The following is a 24,296-nucleotide window of genomic DNA, read 5'->3' on the forward strand; positions in this document are numbered from 1 at the left end:
ACTAATAAATGTCTTACTAGAACCCCAAACAAAATAATACTTCTTAATTTGTTAACAAAGGTTGTTAATAAATCTTATTAAGCTTATTAACACTGACACATTTGTTAGGTATCTTTAATGCCAATAAATGAATCATTAGAATCTTAAAAACATCCTAATAATAATGCTTTTAAATGTGTTAACTAAGTAATTTAATAAAACCTTATTAGACTTACTGTACTAATAAATGTCTCCCTAAAGATTCTATTATAGTGCTTGTTAATATGTTAACAAAGCTTGTTAAGGAATCTTAATATAAATAAAGTGTTACCAACAGTTGAATTAACATTTTTCTGTTTTATTTAACAGAAACAGAAAGCTTTAAATGAGGAGATGTTCATGCTAACAGATGATGGAAAAAGGGGTTAATAATTATTTTTAAAGATTAGAAACTTTTTCACAGTGAGACTTCAGTTGCTGTATTTATTAAAAAATCTCACAAGACTGAATATGGCTTAATTTCTCTTGTCAGTTGCTGGCAGCAGAGATGCCCCTGCTCCTGGTGCAATATGACCTGACCATTAGTAAGGAAATAGATTGCAGGAAGGGTCACGAAATGAGGTAGGTAAACAAATAAATGAAAACATTTGTGTATTACTTGTACAGTTACATTTTGCAAGATGGGGCTAAGAAGGAAAAAAGGCCATTAGAAATGCATCAGAATCTCGTTTGTGGGTCTTCATCTCTTTCTCTTCCATCCACAGAGATGACAGCCTTTTAGAAACCTCATTTCCATCAACTTGTTCACAGGAAGTTGAAATTTTCACCTTTTCCATCAACTCCTCCAGTCTGTTGACCTTCTTTCCCTCCCCATCCTCTCATCTGCCTGCCTTTGGTCCGCTGAGGAGGTTCCACGAAACTATTTCCTTTTCAAATTACAGCTGGCCCTTTCACTGACCCGAGGGCTTTGTGATAATGCAGTGTGGGAGTGGAGAGCATCTCTGATGAGAGACTAAAGCAAATGCATCAGCCAGCACTATTGTCTTGTCAACTATACGCTTAAAAATGCAAAAGCCAGAATCCTTCACAGTATTTTTACCAATAGTTACATCACTAGGTGGAGGTGTAAATAAAAGCAGAGTTTGTTCTTTTCTACAAATGAAAACCAAAAAATACAAGAAGCTGTTGGAAAATGTGTGAATGACCTGGAGCAGCTTGTTTACTGCGCTGTGAATCACAGACTAATCACCTCACGTTCCAGTTAGGCATGAGAAATGGAGAAAAGCACATGTCAGGCACAGCCACAAATACTTTGATATTAAAATTCAAGCCGTCAACGCCTTTCCTTAAGCAGGATAATCCCATTATTCCTCAGGTCACGGCAGTGAACAAACGAAAAGAAAGAAAATGCTTTAAAATCAAGAGGTTACAGTTGATTGAAATACTTGAAGCAGTGATCAAACATCATATAAAGCTCCAACCAAGATAGCAGCTTAAGTTACCAAGAAAAATAAATATTTCTGACAGAAAATATAATGAAAAGCAATACAGCCAAGAAAAACTATATATTTTTTAAAGTGGTGTTTTACCTGGTTTCAGGTTTAATTCAAATATTTTGAATCATGTTTCTTTTATTATTGGAAAAAATATACTACCGGTACAAACTGAACAGATTCCTCTTAATTCCATGAATCTGATCTTTTTTCACTTTCTTTTCACATTTTTTCCAATTTTTAGCAACTGCCACATTTTAGCCAGTAAAGGGGAAGTCTACAAGCATTTTTATTGTTGTGCTCCTATTTTAATCACTAGTTTGAAATTTAGCTCAACTAAAATATTGAAAACACAAAGCTGCATTTGTAAGATAGACTGGACTGATATGTTGATCTAATATTGGCTCTCCAATAAAAACCGGATTGGTGAGGCGGCTTCAACAGCTTCCACTGAGATCTCTGCCCCTCTGTGACCACAGCTAGAAAATGCAATTTTACTAATATTATTTTCTGCTTGAGATGGCCGACTAGAGAGTTTATACCAGGGAGGAGTTATGAGAGGAGTTTAATCAACAGCTTCAGAGGCAGCAGTCTGTGAAAAATGCAATGAAACCAGCTATAGGCTAATAACCTACAGACTATGACACACCTCAAAGAGTTCTATTAGTCAGACATGCATTGGAAAAGTCTAATGTGCACATTTATTTTAATTCTACTTCTGGAGGAAGCAACATTCCTAGTGATTGGAGAGGCTGAGATACAAATGAATAATTGACGGGGAAATACAGACAGTTAAAAATTCCAATCCAAAAACAAAGTAGTACAACTCTGCATGAAGTTTTTCCCCTTTCAATTAAATTTCAAACAATTTTTAGATTAAATAGAACCAGAAGTAAGCTGGAAAATGCATTCATTTTACAAATTAAATGAATTTAATACTCAAACTAAAGGAATACTAAGATTTATTTTAAATGAGCCAGGATTCATAAGGGATCAATAAAAAATATTTTAAAGTGGATTAATTTTGATTTCAAAAGTATTAAACTGCAATGATGCAGAGTAGTTAGATCCATTTTGGTCCACAATAAAAAAAATAAAAAAACGTATTATCTTTTGCGTCTCATTTATTGGGAGCCTTACACCTTTTCCAAAAACTAAAATATCGGGGAAGATTTTGTTCATTTCTATAATTCCATTAAAACATTTCCATAGAATAAACATTCAGCCAGCCTCCTTAGCTAGGAACTTGACTCCAGACTATGGAGGGGATCAATAATGGTCTTTTGGCTAGTTGTCAAGTCTGATATCCCCCCCATATTGATCCAAACTAAGACAATTGAACCAAACTGAACCAATCTAATGACATGTGGAGAACCTGTGCAAGTCTTTGAGTTTAGTAGATGATTAGTTGCTGGAACTCAGTTTACAACAATAATAAATTTGAGCAGATTTCTTCACAGTATTCTAATTTTTTGGAATCCTGTTTTCATTGGTTTTATGATCTGAACCCCAATTAATGTAAAGATTAACAAATAAATATTTTAAATCAATTAAACAGTGGGGGGAGCCAGTTTAGCTCGTGCTGGTTTGCGGCGCCTTCCGTCCGTGAAACCCGGGTTCGACTCCGGGCTGCTCCCTGTTCCCTTCTCTACCTCTGCCGGTTCCAAGCCCGGTTTGAGAAGGTTGCGTCAGGAAGGGCATCCGGCGTAAAACATTGCCAAATTTACCATGCGACTTGTTCGCTGTGGCGACCCCTGATGGGAGAAGCCGAAAGTGGAAGAAGAAATCAATTAAACAGTGGGCCCTAAACCTATATTCTGTAAAAGTGTAATGTTTTTAAATTGAATTGTGAAAATGAATACAATTTTCCATTATATTCTATTTTTTGCAAAGGGGGTCTGTATGTATAAAAGTAGTTAGTTAATAGAAGAATTGAGTCTGTCTTGCAACTTCCTTGGGTTCTAGGGTTAGGCTAAATATGCCAGTTAGTATAATTTCTGCATCTTATTGTAACGTTTCGAAATATTTCATAAGAAAACATATGTATAATAAGGCGAATACAGGGACTGATTCATATTAATTTATAGGCCAAGAGAGAGCAGGCAGAACCTAAATGTAAAATCCAGAAAACAGGTCAAGTGCATCGCAGTCAAACTGGTACAAGAGGAAAAACAAGGGCTTTGAGGTAGTGATGGGTTTTAACAGACAATCCGTCACAAGCCTGAAGTCACAGGTTGCCACAAGTGATGAGAGCACAGGTTAACTGTAACACGTAAACAACGCACACAGGGAATGGTGCATTCAGGGAGACTCAAAACACAGCAACACCTTTACCCACACAATCGAAAATAGAGTCAAGACCAAACAGTCATGGCAGTGCCGTGACCCAGCTTGTTGGGAAGTGGGGAAAGAGGAAGATGAACACAGAAGGTGAGAACAGTAAAGATTTTTTTTCAAAAACATAGTCAAAGCTATGCCACTGAGTTTCAATAGCAAAGAACACAGGTCTTCCCCTTCACCTTTGCTAAAATTATTAACACAAAGGATACAAAGACCACCAAATTATCATTATTATCCGACCAGGCTCAGATGTGCACAGACAATTTCTGCTGGAAATACCCATGAGCAGCAAAACCAAAGGTTTGAGAGATCTTATCAGCTCCTGATCAGAATAAAAATGGTTAATGTAAACACGCCGTTCTGAATTCTCTGACCCGATCAGACTCATTCGGATCAAAATTTATTTCCGATCGAGATAGGTGGGTTATGCCGATTGTTGATCCGATTGTGGTGCATAAAACAGTTTATTCCTATTGTGGGTCATCACTGCGCTGGTTTAGGTCATGCGTAAATGGCGTGGCGCTCCAGGAATCCTCTGGCCAGCTGCTCCACATGAGCAAAACATGAGCAGAGCAGCCGGACTCGTAGCTTTGTGTTTGCGGGCAGGCGAGGGTGCTTTGTCACAGTGTGCGCTCCAGAGCAGGCTTCGGACCGCAGTCCGTGCAGCTACTCTGCATGAGTGAGCTGCCAAACTCGTGTCTCCAGGGAGAACTGTGTCTCCGAGCAGAGGAGCAGCTTTAGAACTTTTGTTTTAATCGGATGAAGCATGTAGACAGTTCAATTTTGATCCAATCTTTGATCCAATCAAAGATATTTTGCACATGTAATTGCAGCTATTGACAGTGTTCAGGCATTTACCAATTCAAAAATATACATCGGTTGATGGTTGGTTGCTGGGCAACAAGCCAGGAAAGACTTTTTCCTCACCACATTCCACCTTAAATTAGTGACAACATTTAAGACTCTGTGGAAATCATTCACTTTTTTCTTTTTTCATTATGTTCTATGTAGGAAATTCTACTAAATGTTTTGTTCCCACAAGTGAATGATGACCATACAATCTTATAATTTTTTTAATGTCCTGCTTTAAAAAAGTCTTGTCTGGTGTGGTAGATCTGAGCCTCTATCGCTCTGGTGCTCAGGGCTTGTTCCTGAGCTGCCAGGATGAGCGCTTCAGTGCTGTCCTGTAGGCCAGCCCTTTCTAGCCATTGGTAGGACTTCTTGATATCAGCCACTTCAGTTATGGTCCGGTGGTACATCCCATGGAGGGGTTTGTCCTCCCCTGAGGATCTGTCATCCAGTGCCGTATCCTCTGCTCTCCATTGCCTGAGACATTCACTGAGCACATTGTCATTTGGGGCCTTGAGCTTGATGTATTCATTCATCTTGGATGTTTCATCCTGGATAGTGGCTTCAACACTCACTAGTCCTCGGCCTCCTTCCTTGCGGCTAGCATACAGTCTCAGGGTGCTGGATTTGGGATGGAACCCTCCATGTATGGTGAGGAGTTTTCATGTCTTAACATCCATGGTCTGGAAATCTTCCTTTGGCCATCTTATTCTTCCTTCAGGGTATCTATATATACGTACACACACACATTTCTACTTTCATTACTGCTCTGCTGCTCTCCTAACTGTGGTTAAAAACCCAAGCTTGATGTGAACAGTGAGGCTTTGAATTCAAGTATCACATCCTCAGGTGTTACAGCAACAAATGTTTACTGGGACATTTCAAGGCACGGTCTTCTGAATCAAAACCATAGCATATAAAAAGATAAAGCATGCCTCAGAAAGGCTCTAAAACATTCAGTGTGTATTTTAAATTTTTACTAAGGTGAATTGATCAAAAATTAAATGAGGGCACTACCTAACTTGAATTGCCAATGTCCAACAGTTAAAAAAGAAAGATAATAAACAAATAGAAAAGCAACTAAAGAAAATTATACCCTTTAATTTCTTCTGACATTCATCATTACATATTTTACATATTACATAAGGTAAAAAAGTTTTTTTTTTTTGTTTGGTAAGCATAACTATGCTTAAAGTCCAGATTTTGCTCAAAATGGTTAAATTAAAACAATCTGTGCCTTGGTCACCCACATTTTAGTGCATGTTGGAACTTAAAAACCAAAACAAATGTTGGTCAACATCTGAATTGACTTGAAGGACTAAAATCAGAACAAATAAGTCAAATAAAATAAAATAATGAGTATGCAACTTGGGTAGGTTAAAAATCCATGATGAATAGTGGTTTGTTTGTGACTAAAATTGAGTAAATGTCCATTTATTTACTGTTATTTTTTCAATGTTATTCAATTCAATTCTGAATATGTATTACTTTTTTATTTTTAATTGCTAATTACTACAAGCTAATGATGCTCCAAGTTTGCAGATCAAGAGTTTGACCAGGTCAAAGTCCTCCCAGTTGTCACACAGCAGTGTGTGTAAAGTTTGTTTTCCACTCTTAACAAGATTAACGTTTTGCTTGAAAACTGATTCAACATTTAATGCTTCGTATCATGCAGGGTACCCTTTTCTCCTCCCAGTTATGGATTGGAATTCATGATTTTCCAGACTCAGAAAGGACACTCTAACACTTAGCAGGTTACAAATCCACCAAGTCTTTTCTCAAACCTTTAAAAAGAATAAAATGCGTTCTGTGTCGTTAAGCTGCAACAAATTGAGAAAACCTATGTTGCCTTCTAAAGAAATCAAAGTAGAATGCAATTGTAGTCATATATTTTTTTTTATGAGATGCAGATAGTATCAATTACGATATGTTGGGTGATTTACTGAGTTTTTGCTCACAGCTATGTTATTTTAAGATGCAAACACATTGACATGAGTGTTCAGGGGGAAAAAAGCACCTTTTTTTTACCACTGTCTCAAATTTGATCCACACATTTTCTGACATGGAGTAACTGTATTATAAAGAAATGCAGCAGGTATTCATTTAAAAATGCATAACAATAGATGAGTTTTTGTCACCATAAAGTCATAAAAAATTTGCTAAACTGTTACCCGCAAAAAGTGTTTTTTCAGATTTCATGGAAGCAGCCATTTTGAAATGGGCAGGAAAAGCGGATTAATGAGCAGCTCCAGCCATCTTTCCAGAAAAATAAATGCAGGGATTGTAGTATCATGTTTTTGAAAAGGCAAGAAGTAGAAGCCGTGGGCACATATTAGGGAAATCCCACCAGATGTGGAAAACCAATCCAGACGGACATAGGTCTTTGACTTGTACAAGACTCACTTCCCACAGAAGAAGTAGAACAGAAATTTAAACACCTTGCATTCACATTGTGACTTCCAAACATGTAGGTCAAATTTCACTGAACTTTTGCTTTTGGTAAAGTGACTAACACCAAAGGAGTTCGAGTATAAAGAGAATTTTCATTATTAATGGAATATTAGCTTCAATAAAGGGCAATGACTGAAGGATTGTGTTTCAACACTGCAGGGGCTACAAAGTGCAAGGAGGTTAATTCTCTGATCCAAGGACAGATTTGTATCATTGTTTGTAGATAGAAAGGGTTTTTCCAGGGGACTGAAACACGTCTTCGCCTGAGCTCCTTGGAGTACCGTCGTAGATTGCCTAGTCAGATTAATCTTAATGAATTATGCAAATAGCCTTTATCTCAAATGATTTAGCAACGTTTTTATATTGTTTTATTAATACACTTTTGGATTGCTCTTTATATTCATCAAGCCATTCCACTGCCTTTCGTTTGTTTGTAATTCATCGCCAGCTTTTTTATTAAATTCATGGAGGTCTCCGGTGAATTGCATGCAGGAATGAGAAATTAGTCATTACTGTAATTTAATGATTTCTCGCCAAACAAAACACAACCTAGATCGCTAACCATAGCAACCTCCCTCATTCCTTCCTTTCAGCATCAGTCCCACATGTCTGATCTTTGGAAGCAAACCTTCTCCATTTTGGCTTAATTAATTGTGTTTAGAATAGGAAGCATTCTTGTTGTGAATGTACCATTTCAATTACAGGCTAAAATTGACTTACTCTACATTTACATTCATTTAGCAGACACTTTTATCCGATGTGATTTAGGAGTGGGGACTTGATTGTGGGTTAGGGTGGGACTTGGTAGCTCAACAAAAGACACACAATGTCCCCCCCTACCACCCGCATCAAAAACTTCATAAGAATTTCATGCTGCGATGTGTGGATCAGGGGCATGGCTACGAGGGGACAAGAGGGGAAAAAGATTTGCCCCGCGACTTGACCTCCCAATTTTTGAGCCGATATTAGTATCATTATTGACTAAGAAGTTATTACTGCAAATCTCCTTTGCAAAAATAACCAAAAAAACGTGATATTTCTAAATGAAATCCAGAGTCCCTCAAATTACTTGCCAGTTCCCTGTATTGTGTATGCTGGCCAGCACCCTGGCCTCAGCCAAAATCCATGCCATTTCCCTATTTGGCAAGAGGAAATTGTTATGTTTGGAAAACTCAATAATAATAACAACAGTTTGATTCTTTCATATGTAATGGCCTTCCATTACATTTGTCCCCCTTCCAAAGTCCTCTGCCTTCCTCTCACCCCCCCCCCCCCCCCCCCCATATCAAATGTTCTGTGGATTTATACATGTTGTGCTTTGAGAGAAAACAATAGGTCATTTAGAGAAAATTCTTGACTGACAGACCAAAACAGTTGGTACACTGATGTTAATCCTAGAATCGTGACAATGGAAATTACATTTCAAAATGCCTCCTTTTGTCATGTCAGAAGAGCGCTTGCTGTGCTCCACACTAAAATGTATTGTCTCTACAGGGTTTCTCATATGCAGGTAAATACAAAAGAAATGTTGCAGCTGTTTCCTGCCTCTCGTCACTCCAACTTTAAACCTACTTGGCTTCTGCAGAGAAGGAAATAGAGCTCCGCATTGATTCTGGTAATGATAATGACTTTATTACACATATCAGAGTGGATAGAAATGTTGGTTGCCCTTGGAGTCCTCTGAGTTGTATAGTTGGTAAGGTCACAAGTTAAATGTTCCCATTTCATTTATGCATTTTCTTGTTACTCACAAAGCACACCTATCTTGGAGTAGATGGTTTCCTTCTTTAAATGGAATCTAGAAAAGGGAAAAACTGGTTCTAAAAGCATTCTTGTAAAGTGCTTATTTTTTTAAAAGGAAAAAAAGAGAGATAAAATAAATGCTTTTTTCGGATCTACCAAAATAAAACAACCACAAATAGCTCCTTTATTTCTTCACAGGATCATGTTCCTGATGGTATTGAACTGTAAAAACCCACTCCAATGAAAATCGTGTTTTTGGTAATTTTAAAATCCTCTTGTGGCATTTTTCTTCTGATGGAAGACTTATATAAAGAAAATTTAGAAATTCGTTCTGAATCAGGGGCAGGCAAAAAAAAAGCCATGTGAAAAAGCTTTAGGAGTGACGTATAATCTACAGTCTGTGGACCACAAAATCCCTGATCCACTCCATTTTGATGCATCCCCTTAAAGACGACTGAAATGCTCGCCCTTTTTATGCACCGGTAATTTTAGGTTGGGGTTTTAGGGGCTGTAAACTAGAGTGTAAATAGAGGGTGGGAAGTGGGTGCAGTCTTAATCCACTCCAACAGTCCCACCTACAACTCAGAGATGAATTTTTAATGAACTTCTGCTGGTCTGCAGAAACTATGTCCTAAAAAAAACAATTTTTTTAAAAATGATTTTGCCAAAAAAAGACCACTGGAAACGCTTTTAAAATAAGTTCAAAAGATGATTGGAGTGGGTCTTTAAATGAAAAAAATAAAGTGAGATAAAATCTGTACTCTTTTGTTTCCACCAAAACAATACAACCAAAATGCACTCCTTAATTTTACACAGGATTATATTTATTACGGATTTGGACTTTAAAGAAACATCTAGAAGACAGTGAGCTGCTCATTCAAGTCGTTTTTTTCAGTTCAAACTGCTGATAAGGAATTCAGGTTTCATTGACAGTCATTAGGGGTTTGTTGTTTGTGTGCAGCAGGTGTGAATGAGACCCTTAGGTGCCACGCAATAACAATCAACCACTGAGTGACATCACCTTCGAGTCCCATCAAGTAAGAAGACATTACCTGACCATTCTGATAAGCACTTCTGTATCTGCACACAACATTTAGTTTTGGAACGTTTTGCCACTTCGCTAAAGTAACACCACATAAATAATCATAATTTCCCATCAGCAGATAAAACTGAAGAAACTACTTGAATAAAAAGCAAAACATCTTCTGGATCAACCTTTAAAGTCCAGTTGCCCTAAAGATCTAAATTCTGTGATATCAGGACCTGGATGACCGATGACCTTCTCTGACCCACTCCTGTATTTGTTTTATTTCAACTTTTTTGATACACTGACCAAATAAGGAGCACAGATTAAAACAGAAATCCCACATTTTACTTAACAGCAATATTTACTGAGTTAGGTTTATTAAGGTAATATTGACATTTTGCAATGAATTATTGTTTCCAGGTATTAGAAATTGAACCAATCCATTCAGACAGAACTTGGCTGTGTTCGCCCTTAAAAACCTGTGGTCTTTGTGTTTAATCTTAGTGGCATCGTCTTTTGTCTTTAAAAATGAGTTGTCCTCTTAAAGATAAAAAAAAATGAGCCAGGGAATGTATCAAACCAACAAAAGAAGTTCAAAAAATCTATTCTCCGTAAGAATGAAGTGAATAAAAATGTTTATGACCCCACCAGATCTTCCACACAGTTCTGCATCAGGAGTCCAAGAGGATATGGGCAAATAAGAATGACACAAAAGTTTCACATCACATGGTTCTGCTTTATGAATGATTGTTATGCCCCCTCAGGGTAATCCAAGATCTTTAAGTCAATAAATAACTTCATGGTTGAGTCTTCTTGTCCACAGGAATAGAACTATATTACAATAAGAAATCTGATGGCCAGAAGAGCTTAGACACAGCTACTGTTGAAAATAAAAGTAAAAGCTAGGAATCTGTTTGGTTATGTAGTTTCCAATGGAGCTCCATGGTGCTGCTCCTCCTTTTGTTCACTGGAATGTCTGTGATTACTGTCCTCGTTGGTCCCTTGTTTCCACCAAACACAAAATCACACATCCCAATATCCCACTGAGTCGGCCCAAGAAACTCCATTCTGGTCCACAAAAGGTTGTCCTTGAAATACACGACTATCGGGTGACCTAAAAACCAGAAAAGAAAAAAAATGCATTATAGAAGCTGGAAAAAAAGGATAAAAACAATGACAATCATTATTATCTTCAAAACCATCTTTTATTGTAACCATCTTATAGTATAAACTTTTTTTCCCTGTGGTCAAGTCTAGTGTTTTTCTATAAAAACCTAAAACCGGTAGCAATCATCTCAACACATATTATGTTCAAAGATATTTACAATTATAAGTAAAAATAGCTTTGGTGGTCTTTTGCTTAAATGTGTGGAACTTGTATGTTTGGATTAGATTATAAAGCGTTTCCAAGCAGTAACCCAATTATTTTAACCCCTTCACAGCATATGTTGCTAATTTGCAATGCACTGTTCAGTCCGGGACCCCAATTAACTTAGCACCACCTTGAAAGGAAAAAACACTTACGATTTTTTTTTAATTTGGGGGAAAATTCAGGGACGAAGGGCTTACCTCTGTAATATCACAACGAAAGGATCACACCCATTTCAACTGATTTGTGTTTGTCATACTGTACATAAAATTATGCCACAAAACAACTATTGTTTCTGTTGCATTAAATCTTAAAATGATCAACTAACTTCCATGCTGTGTTTTTTACTCTTGCTCAAAAGAAAAATGTATAAACAAACTTCCCTGTACAAACAATTTTAAATTGCTAAACTTCTGGTCTTCTATGGCTAAAATCCTGTCATTTTTGTTAAGTTTTAGAATATATTCTTGTACTCTAGATAAATAAATTGAACAAATGTTTAATCATGAAATGTCTCATAACATAAAATAATGACAAATGATATCAAATATTGAAAACAAATGCTTGCTGTTATACTCCTACTTTCAGAAATACAAATTATGATTTTTCATTGTTATTAATTTACAAAATTCAGTTGAGTTAATGAAAAAATAAACTATTGGATTTTTTTACCGTTTGCCTTCAAACCAGTATCAATTCTTACAGGCACAAGATTTTGTAGAATTATTATCTGGTGTGTAATGAACCAGTAATACCAAACAGATGCTAATGATAATCAAAGTTACACCTATCTGCTCTCTACTGTCTAGAGAAGTCTGTCCAGAAGTGGTTTTTATGGAAGACATGCCGCTACAAAGCCAAACCTCCAACGTGGAAACTAGACCAAGTGACTCCATTATGAACGAAAACAAAGAGACTAGATTATAGAAAAAAATGGCTGCAGCTGCTCTGGACTGATGAGTCCAAATTTGAAGTATTTGGCTGAAGCAGAAGGAAGTTTGTTTTTCTGAGGGCTGGTAAACGGTGCAATAATAGTGTCAGCAGGCAACAGCGAAGCATTGTTGGGGGTCTCTCCATTAATACAAATGGAGTTGGAGATTGGGTCAAGATAAATGGCATTCTCAATAGTCACATGTCTTAGCAAATTTCAAAGTGTTTCCACACATTGGACTGTAATGATGGATTGATCATTTTTGCTGCCATAGTTTTAACATTGTAGTAAAATAAACCTGTCATGTCTCAATCCAAATGGTTTTTTCCAATATCGATTATTTTATCTGTTTCATTTTGCAAATATTTTATAATGGTATAGGTTAATTTGATTAACAACTTGCCTCAGATTGATCTGGTTGGAATTAATGAACATAAATTAAACCATCTATTAATCGTTACACCCCTAGTTTCCATCATGCAATACCATGATGAATGGCCCCAAATGTATTCTGCACCAAAACAACAAGCCCAAACATACAGCCAAACTCAATGAGAACTATTTTTTTATGAGGAAGAACAAGAAGTACTTATGGCATGGCCTCCACAAAGCCTTGATCTCAACATTATTCCGTGTGTGTGGGATGACATGAAGACACAAAAGGATGTGAGAAAGCCATCAGCCACACTAGATCTGTGGTTAGTTCTCCAAGATATTTGGAACAACCTACAAGCTGAGTACCTTAAAAAAAAACTCTGAAGAAATTATGTTCTTTTAAAAGGCAGTAGGTGGTCACACCAAATATTAATCTGATTTAGGTTTTTCTTTTTTTTTAACTTCTATTTTGTTGATTGATGACAATAAATGATTAACACTTCCATCTGTGAAAATAGTCTGTTTTTACAGTATTTTGTTCTTCACACAAGCCTAAGTTGGTGGGGTCTTGCCAGATGAATCTGCATGTCATTGACACATACTTACAGTTTTCTGAGGCATGCAATCAAAATTTTTTTTATAAAAGTGTGGATTTTTTTTTTAGCTGCAACTGATGACACTGTCATTGCCACTTGGGGAGGCTCATTTTAATTTTCACTTCCAGGTGGCAATTTTCAGAAATCACAATGTGACAGACAATATGAGAATGATTTCATCTCCCTGCTGCTCTGACTGTAGAAATTTTGAGATCAGTCACCTGACATCGGAAACATATTTATATGATAATAAAATTTCACAAGTACATTTTTTAAGAAGTTTCTCTTGCATAGTCGCTCTTGTAGAAAGAAACAATCTACAGCTTTTATTTTGGTAAAAAGTATTTTTTTACATCTTTTCCTTATTGGAAAAATATGCACATAATTAGAAAAAAAGATTTTTTCTTGTAGTCTATCAGACTTAGATAACTGGAACATCACAATTGTATACTATATCTAAAAGAATATAGAAAAATTGATTGAATAACTGAAAACAAACAGGAACACCTCCCCATGCAGTAAGTTTCTTTTAGTGCTAGAACTTTGAAATCCGCTGTTGATTACAGGACAGAGGGAATTTCAGAATAAGAGCTCAAATCCTTCCTTTGAAGCTCAAATTTCTTCAAGATGAAAGATCACACCTGACTGACAGTTCCTTCCCATGCACATGAGTGTGTATCGAACTCCAACAGACTCATTCATTTAACAATTTACAATGATTGATCACAGAATATTTTTTTTAGCTTCCTGTTAGATGAAGTGAAGACTCTTAAAATTTACACATTTGAATAAATAGCTTTTCTTTAATGTTTCTTCCACTTGAATGATTTTTCTGCTTTTTCAGTTATCCGTTTATTAAAACTTGAGAACATTTCCTTCCTTTTATTGTGGTTGATTGATGTTGACTGAGAACGAAAAGCAAAGAAGTGCACCAAAGATTTTATTGAGGGACATGGTCCACACAAACTCATTAGGGCTGTCTTCCAGAGAAGACAGAGTCAAGAAAATGTTAATGATGGAAAAATACATATGCATACAGATTCATGTATCATACAAACTTCCAGATTTTGCATGGAGACTTTCACACATGGATACAATTTCTAATACCCCTCTGTTACTGAAAGAAATCCACACAATGATCACTAACATACACTCAAAAAAGAGTAAATACCTAATAAAAAGTAAATGAAAAATCAACTAGTAAAAATCAGATATTTGTTCCTTGTCCAAATGGAATCATTTTAACAAACAAACAAAAAATGGTCAGAAAAATAATATTATTTTGAAAAAATAATCACTGTTATTAGACAATTCTGCATCTATCAACAATAGTGGCCCTCAAGTTCAAATCATGTTAACAAATTACTCAACACAAAAACACATTAAATACCACAAGGACAATTAAAAAAGCAAATTAAATAAATATTACATTTTAAAAATCAAAACGATATACCAGAAACTAAAGCGCAATTCAAAAAAGATAAAATATAATAATTATAAAATAAAAAATATAAACAAAATGTTTGAAAACAGAAAAGTACTTTCCAGCAACCAAAATGGAATGTTAAAAAAACAAAATAATAGAAGAAACAAGAGAAGTTAAGTATTTTTGGTCATCACTGATTAGATGATTGTCAGAAGTCAGAGCTCTGTCTCCACCCTGTTTTTGTGTTGAGTGAAAAGACAGATTAGGTTTTCTCCTCTAGAGGGAGCTGCTCCAAATACGTACATCTGGTTAGAAAGGTGTCTTTCAAATGGCATGTTATCTCCTTTCACCAATGCTGTACACAAAATCTCATAGACTACTTTAGTGTACTGTTTAATGCTTGTTCTTAGCCATTCTTTGGAGTTTTCTTTCACTTTCAGTGTATTACATCACCAAAGAGTACAATAACCATCATCACTTTAAAATAACCGGATATAACCTAAGGTCAAAAGAATTTACTGGTTTATGAAATCGTCATTGCAAAACTTGGAATTTTCAGAATGAAATCCCAACTTAAAACAGGAAATGTTTCTCTAAACTCACTGGCTTCTCCCACATTGCAGTGGCAGATCAAGCTCAGGTTGTCTTCCAGAGGTCTGAGAGCCAGAGGGTTTTTTCAGCATCTTAGTCATCCCTAAGACCGAACTCTGCATGCTAAGAATCTCTGATGTTTTTCTTGACATCTACTGAAGCCCCTCTCCCAGTTTGGTGGGGTCACAGCCTGAGGGCCATCACACCCTGCATCTATTCTCTCTTCATTCAGTTTGTCTGTGTGTGTTATTTCTTACATATTGTTTTCATGAGGATTTTTTTTTTTTGCATGACCAGCAGTGCATTGGTTTAAAACTAAGAAACCCTTGGGATTTTAGCCTTTCATCCTCTGCCCCTATTGGAGATGTTTCTCACGTCACAACTTCTAGAACTTCTGGACCTCCAACCTCTACTGTGCACCAGCATTCCTGTACAAATCTTCTGCTGGTATCTGTAACACATTTAACTGTATGATAATGAATCGGTTCAGTCTTTGAAGTCCCACTCTGATAATCATTTGATCTATTGTAAAAGCGGTCCCAGTGGTCTTTTGAATATACAAATACAAATATACAAACCTGTTACATAGGTTTTGCAGAGCAGCAGTAGTTCATTAGGATTTTGCCTCTAAGTTGTGGGCAGAACTGTTGGTGTTAAGTAAACATGTCATTTTCCATCACCCATCTGTACACTCTCAACCCCCAACCTAACCCTACTGGTATAACAAAAAATGGCAAACAATATTGGAGCGACCCAGCCGTACAGTTTTGAGCCAGATACCAGTTCATACGATGAAAATGAAGACGTACATGGATCTATTTGACTGCAAGTATGAAAAGAAAGGAGTGTAGCAGGGATCTTGTGGCCTGCTGATTGTATCTTCTACGTCATGATTACAAGCTTTTTCCAACTGCATTTTTTTGTTTTCTCCTGATTTACAACTATTTAAAATAAAGAAATACTTAGACATGCAATCTTGGTGGGTCTTTAAGCACAATCTAGACCTGAGTGAAAGTTTAATTACCAATCTTTAATGGTGTAATGATTCATTTTAACAATTCATATCAGATTTTTTGGTCGCTCAAAGTCGATATTGGTTTGATGTGAATAAATTAATTCAATCCAATTCACTGACCTTAAATTGATCCAGGACACCTTTAGTAAAAAAATTCAACCACTGTTATCCTATATAGAGATAGAGATAGAGATATATGGGACAGAACTGTGCTCATGGTTTTGCACTAAAAAACTGAATATGTTCCGCAAATACCAAAGGGATAGTCAAGTCATTGACTTAACGAGTTGATAGGATTATTGGATTTAACAAAAATTGAAATTTCTAAGACATTAATTTGTTGAGTCAACAGTGTGTAACAGAACCACACAAAGCAGTGATTGACCAGATCCTCTCCCTCTTGCAGGCTAACAGCTGGTTGTGTCGTTTATAACCCATGTGATTCATGGAGTTGACCTTAGGACTATTTTCAGGCAAACTTAGTCTTGATTAGAACTTAAACTTGTTTTACGGGCGAAATAACTGTAATCTTAAAGAAAGCACAAACCCCAAAAATATTGGGATTGCCATTATCAAAACTGATTTTGTTGGCTTTGCATTAACATTCCTTCCAGCAATTACAAGTCAATGCCCCTCGCACTCATACTCCCACCTCCAATAATGTTCTCCCTCCGTATACATCACACTTTAGTATTGTCTGTTCCCGTGTGAAGAGTTTTTAGTGAACACTGTGCATTCTGTTCCATATTGTCTAGGATTAGAGCATACAAACCGAGACCCTAAATCTGAAGAAAACTGCAGTTCTTGGTGTTGGCATGATGAGGATTCCCACTGTGCAAACTGTCAGCTGTTTGGAAGTTGGCCTTCAGATTGGATTTTTTTTTCTTTGTCTTATTCAAAATGATGCAACAACCTTGAAGGTGCCCGTTTGTATGTTTTCTGTTTTCAGATCCAGTTAAATATGGCAATCCAATTCCAGGAGAACCAAAAGAGTACCATCATAGCAGACCCCATACACGCTGGAGGAGGCAGAAAGTCAAAACAAGAATAAATAACAAAAGGTAAAAAATGCTGTTTGCCAATAACAAAGTTTACCATATTTTTTATTGGAGCTACCCTCAAACTCACCATCCCAGAAGGTTATTTTCATTACAAATATGCACCTTAGTCAGGCATTAAGAAGGCTTTCCAATAATTTTACAAATTTATCTCCTTTCCTTTGTACTGTGTTTGCATTTTAAAAGGACACATCCATTTATAAAAGAAAACTGCTTAAAGGCAGCAAAATAAGTAAGAGTATAGTGGATTTTAATTGCTTAAAGAATATTTTTGTTTATAACTAATGCATTGGAAAAAAAATATTTTCAGACTGCCTTTGCAACTACAGTACAGTATCTTTCATTCAGTTTTGGTGCTGCAAATGTCAGACATATTTTCATTATTTCTGGAATAGAAATCTTTCTCAGACAGCAATCTATCAAAAAACTTTAATACTCTCTCCAAGCTTCATAGCATCTGTCAAGTGCAGGGGCTCTGTGGTTCTTTTGGCCTATGTGTTCTGATTGATAGGAAGCGAAAAGCAGGAGCTGGCAGGGTTATAATTCTTGATATTAGAAGACTATAAAACTAGCAGCTCCTGGAACATGCAGAGAAAGATGAAACCAACTTGTTTGTCCAAGCCAAGGCTTGAGGGCCTTAAGACACCTGATTTACTGATGTGAATTCATTGTTGGGTGAAAGCATACCATCATATTTCAGCAACAATGCCACCACTGCAACCAAAAAACAACAAAAAGATTAATATTGCTGAAAGAGAAATTTGTCTGTTTGCAGCATTAATGTCAAGCAAACGTTTAGAGCCTTTTTTTGTTTTTTCTGAACTATGCAAAAGCGTAAAATAACATTGACAAAAACAAATAATCAAAATAAAACACTAATTCATGAAATAAATATACATTTCAGGCAGAAGAAATTGCCTTTTTTAATAAGAAATATTGCAAAAGGTTTGGATTTTCATTCACATGAGGGATTTTTACTGTGAGTCAAGCTCTGAGCAGAACAGAACTATTTTTTTGTCTAGAATTAACTCACTAATAAAACGACTATAAGCACAAACCCTTCAGCCACACAGAAACAAATGAATGCTGTTGATTTTTTTTTATTGATTTTTTTTGTCACTGCTCCTATAAGCAACAGGTTGTGAGCAGCAATTTCCTGTACAGTTCTCCCTATGATCAGGAGCAACAAGAACAACCTGAAAACAATGAGAGCAGAGATGATGCAAACGACAAACCAGCTCATCACTCTGATCAATGATATGAAACTGGCATTTTGTTTCTTTAGATCATGACATTTTTTAATTGAGTTTTTTACACCTCAGGTTTAGCTGTGGAAATTATTGGGTTACTTTTATTTGTTTAAAATTATGTTAATTTTTATCATGAGATTGACCATTTCCTTGTGTACAATAATAAGGTTTTGCTTCTGTTAAAGTTGATTTTTGTCAAATTGATGGGATTCTATTTTCATTCTTGAATTTTACTAATAAAATCCAAACTGAACCAGTGCCAAACTTAGCACTCTGAGCTCCATTCTTCTCCATTTTTCTGCTCATTCCTCAGAGGATGTTAAGTGTTCAAGAAGTTGGGGAATGGAGCTTTCTAGCAAGCACAAGTTGTCCCTTGCTGGTTCGCTGTGGGAGGGAGCAAGGCCATGGGCATGGAGCGACCTCCGCTGACTCTCTAATTAAAAATAGAGCTCAGGTTCTGAAGGGTTCTACTGCCCACCAGGCCCTCTCCACATCTGTGCCTGTGTTTCTGCTTCCCTGCAGCTGTATGAAGGGGCATGAATTATTAACCCAACTAAAATAAAAAGTGTTTCTTCATCCATGCCTCCTGTATTTATGAATAATGGAAGATTAAGCTCTACTACAGACAATTGGTAAGTCAAATAGAAGACTGTGATGGATGGTTGAGGATCTATAGTGTCCCTCACTCCTCACCTACCAACCACTTTGGGTCTACCCCACCCTGGGACCTAAAGCACAAGTTCAGACAACCTTCATTAATCTCTAGAAAACAACTCAAGCCCTCGAACCCCACAGCAGCAAACCCAAAGAAACGGATTTTGGATCGATTTTGGATTGTTTGCACCTGTTTTTGTATCATTATCGCTTTATTTAATTTACTTTTAAATAAAATGATTGTTTTAGCTACTTGCAAGTACATTCAAAGCCAAATGCAAGCTCGTTTGAAGCTAGAGCCCTATTTTCTTACACTTATTGCTAATTTATTGCACTGAGACTGTGTACTGTTCAAATCAATGGCCAGTTAACTAACTTAAGCTGCTAAGTGGAGGGCAGGGATCATTTATAGAATCTGTTTTGTGTTTTGAAAAACTTTGCCTTAGCTACTCCGTTTAGCATAGCTTCCTCTTTATTTTAACAGCCAGTGATTATATTTTGAGTCAAATAAAACCTTGGCTCTGATGAAAAGCTGACTATGCTTATCTGTAGAAGTTTTGTCTGCACTCGAGTACCGAGGGGGCTCGTAAACTTAAATCTCAGCCACACAGCACCTAAAAATAGGCTGATAGTTCAATGACCTGTATTTGTCTTTAACTTTAAAATGTGGGAGAGGATGTTTAGGCCTTCTTTTGGGACAGTTTTCACCAGAGCAGCCCACCATCCCTGAGGCTAATTGTCTTCTAACGATATCATTTTTCAAAGCTCAACCAGATCAGCAGTTTAAACAAATAACGTGAGTGAAGTTACACTACTAAAAAAAGAAACCCTAACTGTATCTCTGGTCCCAGCCTGCTCTAATACTCGTCAAATGCATCAAGATAGACCTCTCGCAGTCCCTGTACGTCTTCATCCACAGCATACATACGTGAAGTGATTAAAACAATGAACTAGTCCCTTTTTAGCTTCCGTTTTATTATTTTTCTATTGCAGTCTTCTGTTGTATTTTTTTAGGATTTTCTATTAAGGGCTTTACTCCATGCCACAAAATTGTTTTTCGCTTTTGGATCAAAAAATATTCCACTTGATCAATATGTTTTAAATATGTTTAAAATTGACTATTTGCCCAAAAATTAAAGACCCACTTCAATGAAAATCATGTTTTTGGTTTTTTCACGAATTTTTCTCCTGATGGAGGGCATCCTATATAAAAGAATTAAGAATACAATTGCATTTCTGAGTGTTTCTTTATTCTAATGTTGTGAATCAGGAGCAGATAAAAAAAAATGCTGTTTGAAAAAGCTTGTAGTTGTTACGTACAAACTACAGCTGATGGGCCACAAGCCCCCTGATCCTCTTCATTCAGATGCATCCACTTGCAGACAAATGGAACCGTGTACATCTTAGTTTTCCTCGTCTGAACTGGCATCTGGCTGGATAGCTCGAACATTGCTCACCATTTCTGTTGCACCATTAATGTTAGGTTGGGGGTGTGATGGGCTGTAAGCTAGGCGAAGGGTGTAAACAGAAGGATGTCAGAAAGCAGGGGCGGGCTTACACAGAGCCTCTTAAGTGACCCTCAACTTGGAGGAAAACATCTAATGGATCACTGTTGCTCTGCTGAAACTATGTCCTAAAAAAAACACAAGTTTATTAATTTTGACTAAAAATGGCAAAATCATAATTAAAAGACAACTAACACTGTAGATTAAAAAATGATGGGAGTGGGGCTTTAAGGCACAATTCCAAACTGCAACCCACCTTTGTTGTCTTAACTTTGTTTCCTGTACTGCAGCTCCATCCTTTGAGATCTGGCAGCACTTTACACTCCTCTCCATCCATGCAGGGATGCATCTGACACCACCACTTCTGAGCGACTATTGATGCTGAAGAACAATAAAATGGGTAAAGTGCAAACATTTCTATTAAAAGCAATTAACAGCACGCTGCTCTAAATAACATCAGTTTCTGCCTTTATTGACTCAACAGCCCATTATACTTCTGTGTGCAGAACAGAGCATGTTGATTTCTGGATATGTCAGTTCTACCCTAGTGTGTCTTGGGGTCTAAATTAGAGGGCATAGGTGAATTTCAAGGTGCCGAGTGTTGTGAGAACTGTGTGTTCACTCTGAGGAGGGTGGCTGTTTACATTTATAGAAGGAGTGAAAAAACATCCAGTCAAGGTCTTCTGCTGCTTTGAAAAAGCCTACAGGGGAGAAACATCTTCCCTTGACATTTCTAAAGCAAGGAGAGAACTGTCAACATGGAAGGAAGCCTATGTCAGAGCGCCTCCACTGAGAAGAGAAGACATGGATCGATTCACATGTAACTGGGGCCACTGCTGACATGATGTTAAATTACCTGGGCATCTGTCTACTCTCTTGAACCTGTCTGATGTAACCTCAAGACATAAGGCTAAGTGAATGAAATGCCCAGGAACGAACCATTTTTCTTTCAGAATGAAAACCTCTGAATGCTGAAATAGGCACCAGATGTACAGTGACAGGTGTGGCAGTGCAGAATATTCCCCCGAAATCATTACCAAAATCCATAATCAGAGTGCTGCCATACCATCTACACAAGATGGGGCCGCTCTCGTTGTTCCCGCCACCTGTCCAGGGAAGCAGGAGCATTTGACGGTCTGGGATCTCTCTTCGATCTTGTTCTTGTTGCAGCATCGGTGTGCAGCAATTACCTCACAGGTTCCTGCTTTGACGTGAACTGGAAACACAGAAGTATTTGATGGTTAGAAAACATTTGAGAGTTTCAGCAACATTTGATTTGATATTTTGCACCAGAAAAACAAAAGGTTTTCCATCTTTTTTTTTAGAAAAGCTTTTTTGAACTTTTAGATTTATTTCAAATCTTTAAAAATTATGTATCTTCTAATACAACATACGTTTAGAATAGTGCTAACATTACATGTTCAATGTATTTATTATGCTGCGGTCACACTGGACTGAAACGCGTGTTCAAGCGACAACTTTAAATGAAAAGTCTATGTTAACGTGTGTTTATGCGTGTTTCGGGCTTCTGTGTTCAAACAGGTTCATACGGTTATGACAAACCTTGAAAGTTTTGGACAATGAAAATGCAATTTCAAGGTCATTCATTGAAAATTGATTGATTCACTTATTGTTAGATAATTGTGAATACTGGAGTTATGTTTTAGCCTACAAAATGACTTTTTTTTTTTTAAGATATATTTGCTCAAATGTATGACGAGTGATTAGGCGTCCTGTGTTATTTCTCTTATCCTCGCCAATAGGGCACAATAGTCACCAGCATTGAAAACATTACTTGTACGTCTTTATAACTGTGAAAACATTGATATCACCTTAAAGATGAGGGGTAAATATGTAAAAAACAATGCATTTCATGAAAATCAAAACATTTTACTGTTTGAACAGTTAATGAAATAGTCAGTTTTTCTTAAGGTCTTTTATCCTGACTCAAGAACCTGGAGTTTTACAAATATTAGAATAAAAATTATGTACAAAAAATTAGAACAAAAATCAGATTTTTTTTTCTCTCTTTTTTTATTCAATCCAGTGCGCTTTCTGTATGGATTTGATGGTGACGTATGGGTAGCATCCTTTTTAATTCACAGAAGTCCGAACCATTTGAAAATTGATCATGGAGGAGAAGTTAATATTTGCGGTTTGTGTTGTATGACACAAAGTCGTTCATATTTCAGGACTGAGCTGTGAAAGAAAAAGCCTGTAGCAACATTGGCGAGATTTCTCCACTTTGACATTTCGTATCACTGTAGATGTAGAGCTTTATCTTTGTTTCTGTTCTTTCCCCTGTTCCTCTTCTTGATTTTCTTTTTGTTCTTTTTTTTTAACTTGTCCTGTCCAACAGCTGAGCTGAAAGCCTCTTGTGTTGGACATATGTTACAGTTACAACAGGGAGTTATTCTTCTTCTTGATTTTGACTTCTTAAAAAATGGAAGACAGATTCTGACGCATATGGACAACAAAGTCACTGCACACTGTAAAATAACCAAGTTGCTCCTCAGTCCATCTGTATTGACAAAGTCAATAACAAAACGTCGTCTTCTTCTATAAATTACATTAGCATGAAACAGGTCTGCGCCCTCTAGTGTTTAAACAATGCACTGGTTTTAACCTAAACATCAACTGTTCAAACATTTATGCTTCCAAAACAAATGTATAAATCTGGTAAGAGTTTAGCTGAATAGAAACAAAATAAAAAGAAATTATTTCATAATTTCAAACTCATAAAATGGTGCCTACAGTAGGCATCACTTGGATCAGGTAGTATAAAGAATGTGCGTTCTTGATCATGCATGCTGTTAAGAAGGTTTAAAATTTAGTTTTTGTATTTCCCTTTTTTGGAAACGTTAAATGAGACAGTGAGGCTTCATGTCTTGCATGTACACATTGATAGTTTTTCATCAACTGTTGAGGGAAAATAATCCATTCTTACTCCTATACTCTGTTCTCACAATAACTGCACATTCTCTTCATTCTCTCCTTCCCAACCCCGTACCTTCCACAACACAGAATGAATTATACCTTATGAATTTGTGGGATGCCTTGCAGTCTTTTAGGCTTCTCTTTTAGACTCACTTCTGCCCGTTAATGCATATAAAGAGCAGATTATCAGTTATTAATAACTTCTGTTTCCCACAATAGTTGTTTTCACAGTTTTTCACATGTGACCCACAGCAATGTGTATATTCAGAGCAGGAAACCAAATGAGTTAAAACAGGTAACGCGTTTGACAAGTAAACTATGATAGTCAAAGGGGAACACTACTTTAACAGCAAAGCAATGAGTCAGTAGACCAATATCAGCCCAGGATTGAGGTGCCAAGTTTGTCTGATGCAGCTGTAGCTTTGTGAGGAAACTGGATTTTCTAGAAAGGACTGTATTAATAAAAATATTAGGTTGGTTCGTTTCCCTTCAGTTTCCAACACACAGAAAGGAATGAATGAGACTCAGAGACAGTTACTTAGCTTCAGTGAAGATTTACTCCGCACAAAACAGCACAGATTTGTACGCAGGGTTACAGACAGAGGAACAGGATCACAAGGTCTGAACAAAGACACTCAGAAAAGGGCTTGGTATATATACCTGGCATTTACATATTCAGAAGATGGTCTGAGGATCTATGGTGTGAA

General features: G+C 36.7%; 1 protein-coding gene across 2 annotated transcripts in view; it reads right to left on the reverse strand.

Annotated features, from left to right (window-relative positions):
* Window positions 1-8,722: 8,722 nt before the first annotated feature.
* LOC101172155 (protein FAM19A2) overlaps window positions 8,723-24,296 on the reverse strand; it is a 124,960-nt gene continuing 109,386 nt past the window's right edge. Inside the window, exons 3-5 of one of the 2 annotated variants that reach the window (XM_004068798.3) lie at window positions 21,719-21,868; window positions 20,909-21,033; window positions 8,723-10,996 (exon numbers count right to left, since the gene is read on the reverse strand). In XM_004068798.3, coding sequence (XP_004068846.1) covers window positions 10,985-10,996; window positions 20,909-21,033; window positions 21,719-21,868 — 287 coding nt within the window. In that variant the 3' untranslated portion in view covers window positions 8,723-10,984. Of the gene's footprint in view, window positions 10,997-13,853; window positions 15,622-20,908; window positions 21,034-21,718; window positions 21,869-24,296 lie in introns of those variants that run through there. The other variant, XM_020703220.2, reaches the window with a different exon arrangement.

This window comes from Oryzias latipes, chromosome 5 (assembly GCF_002234675.1).
Source record: "Oryzias latipes chromosome 5, ASM223467v1".
Taxonomy (NCBI): Eukaryota; Metazoa; Chordata; class Actinopteri; order Beloniformes; family Adrianichthyidae; genus Oryzias; species Oryzias latipes.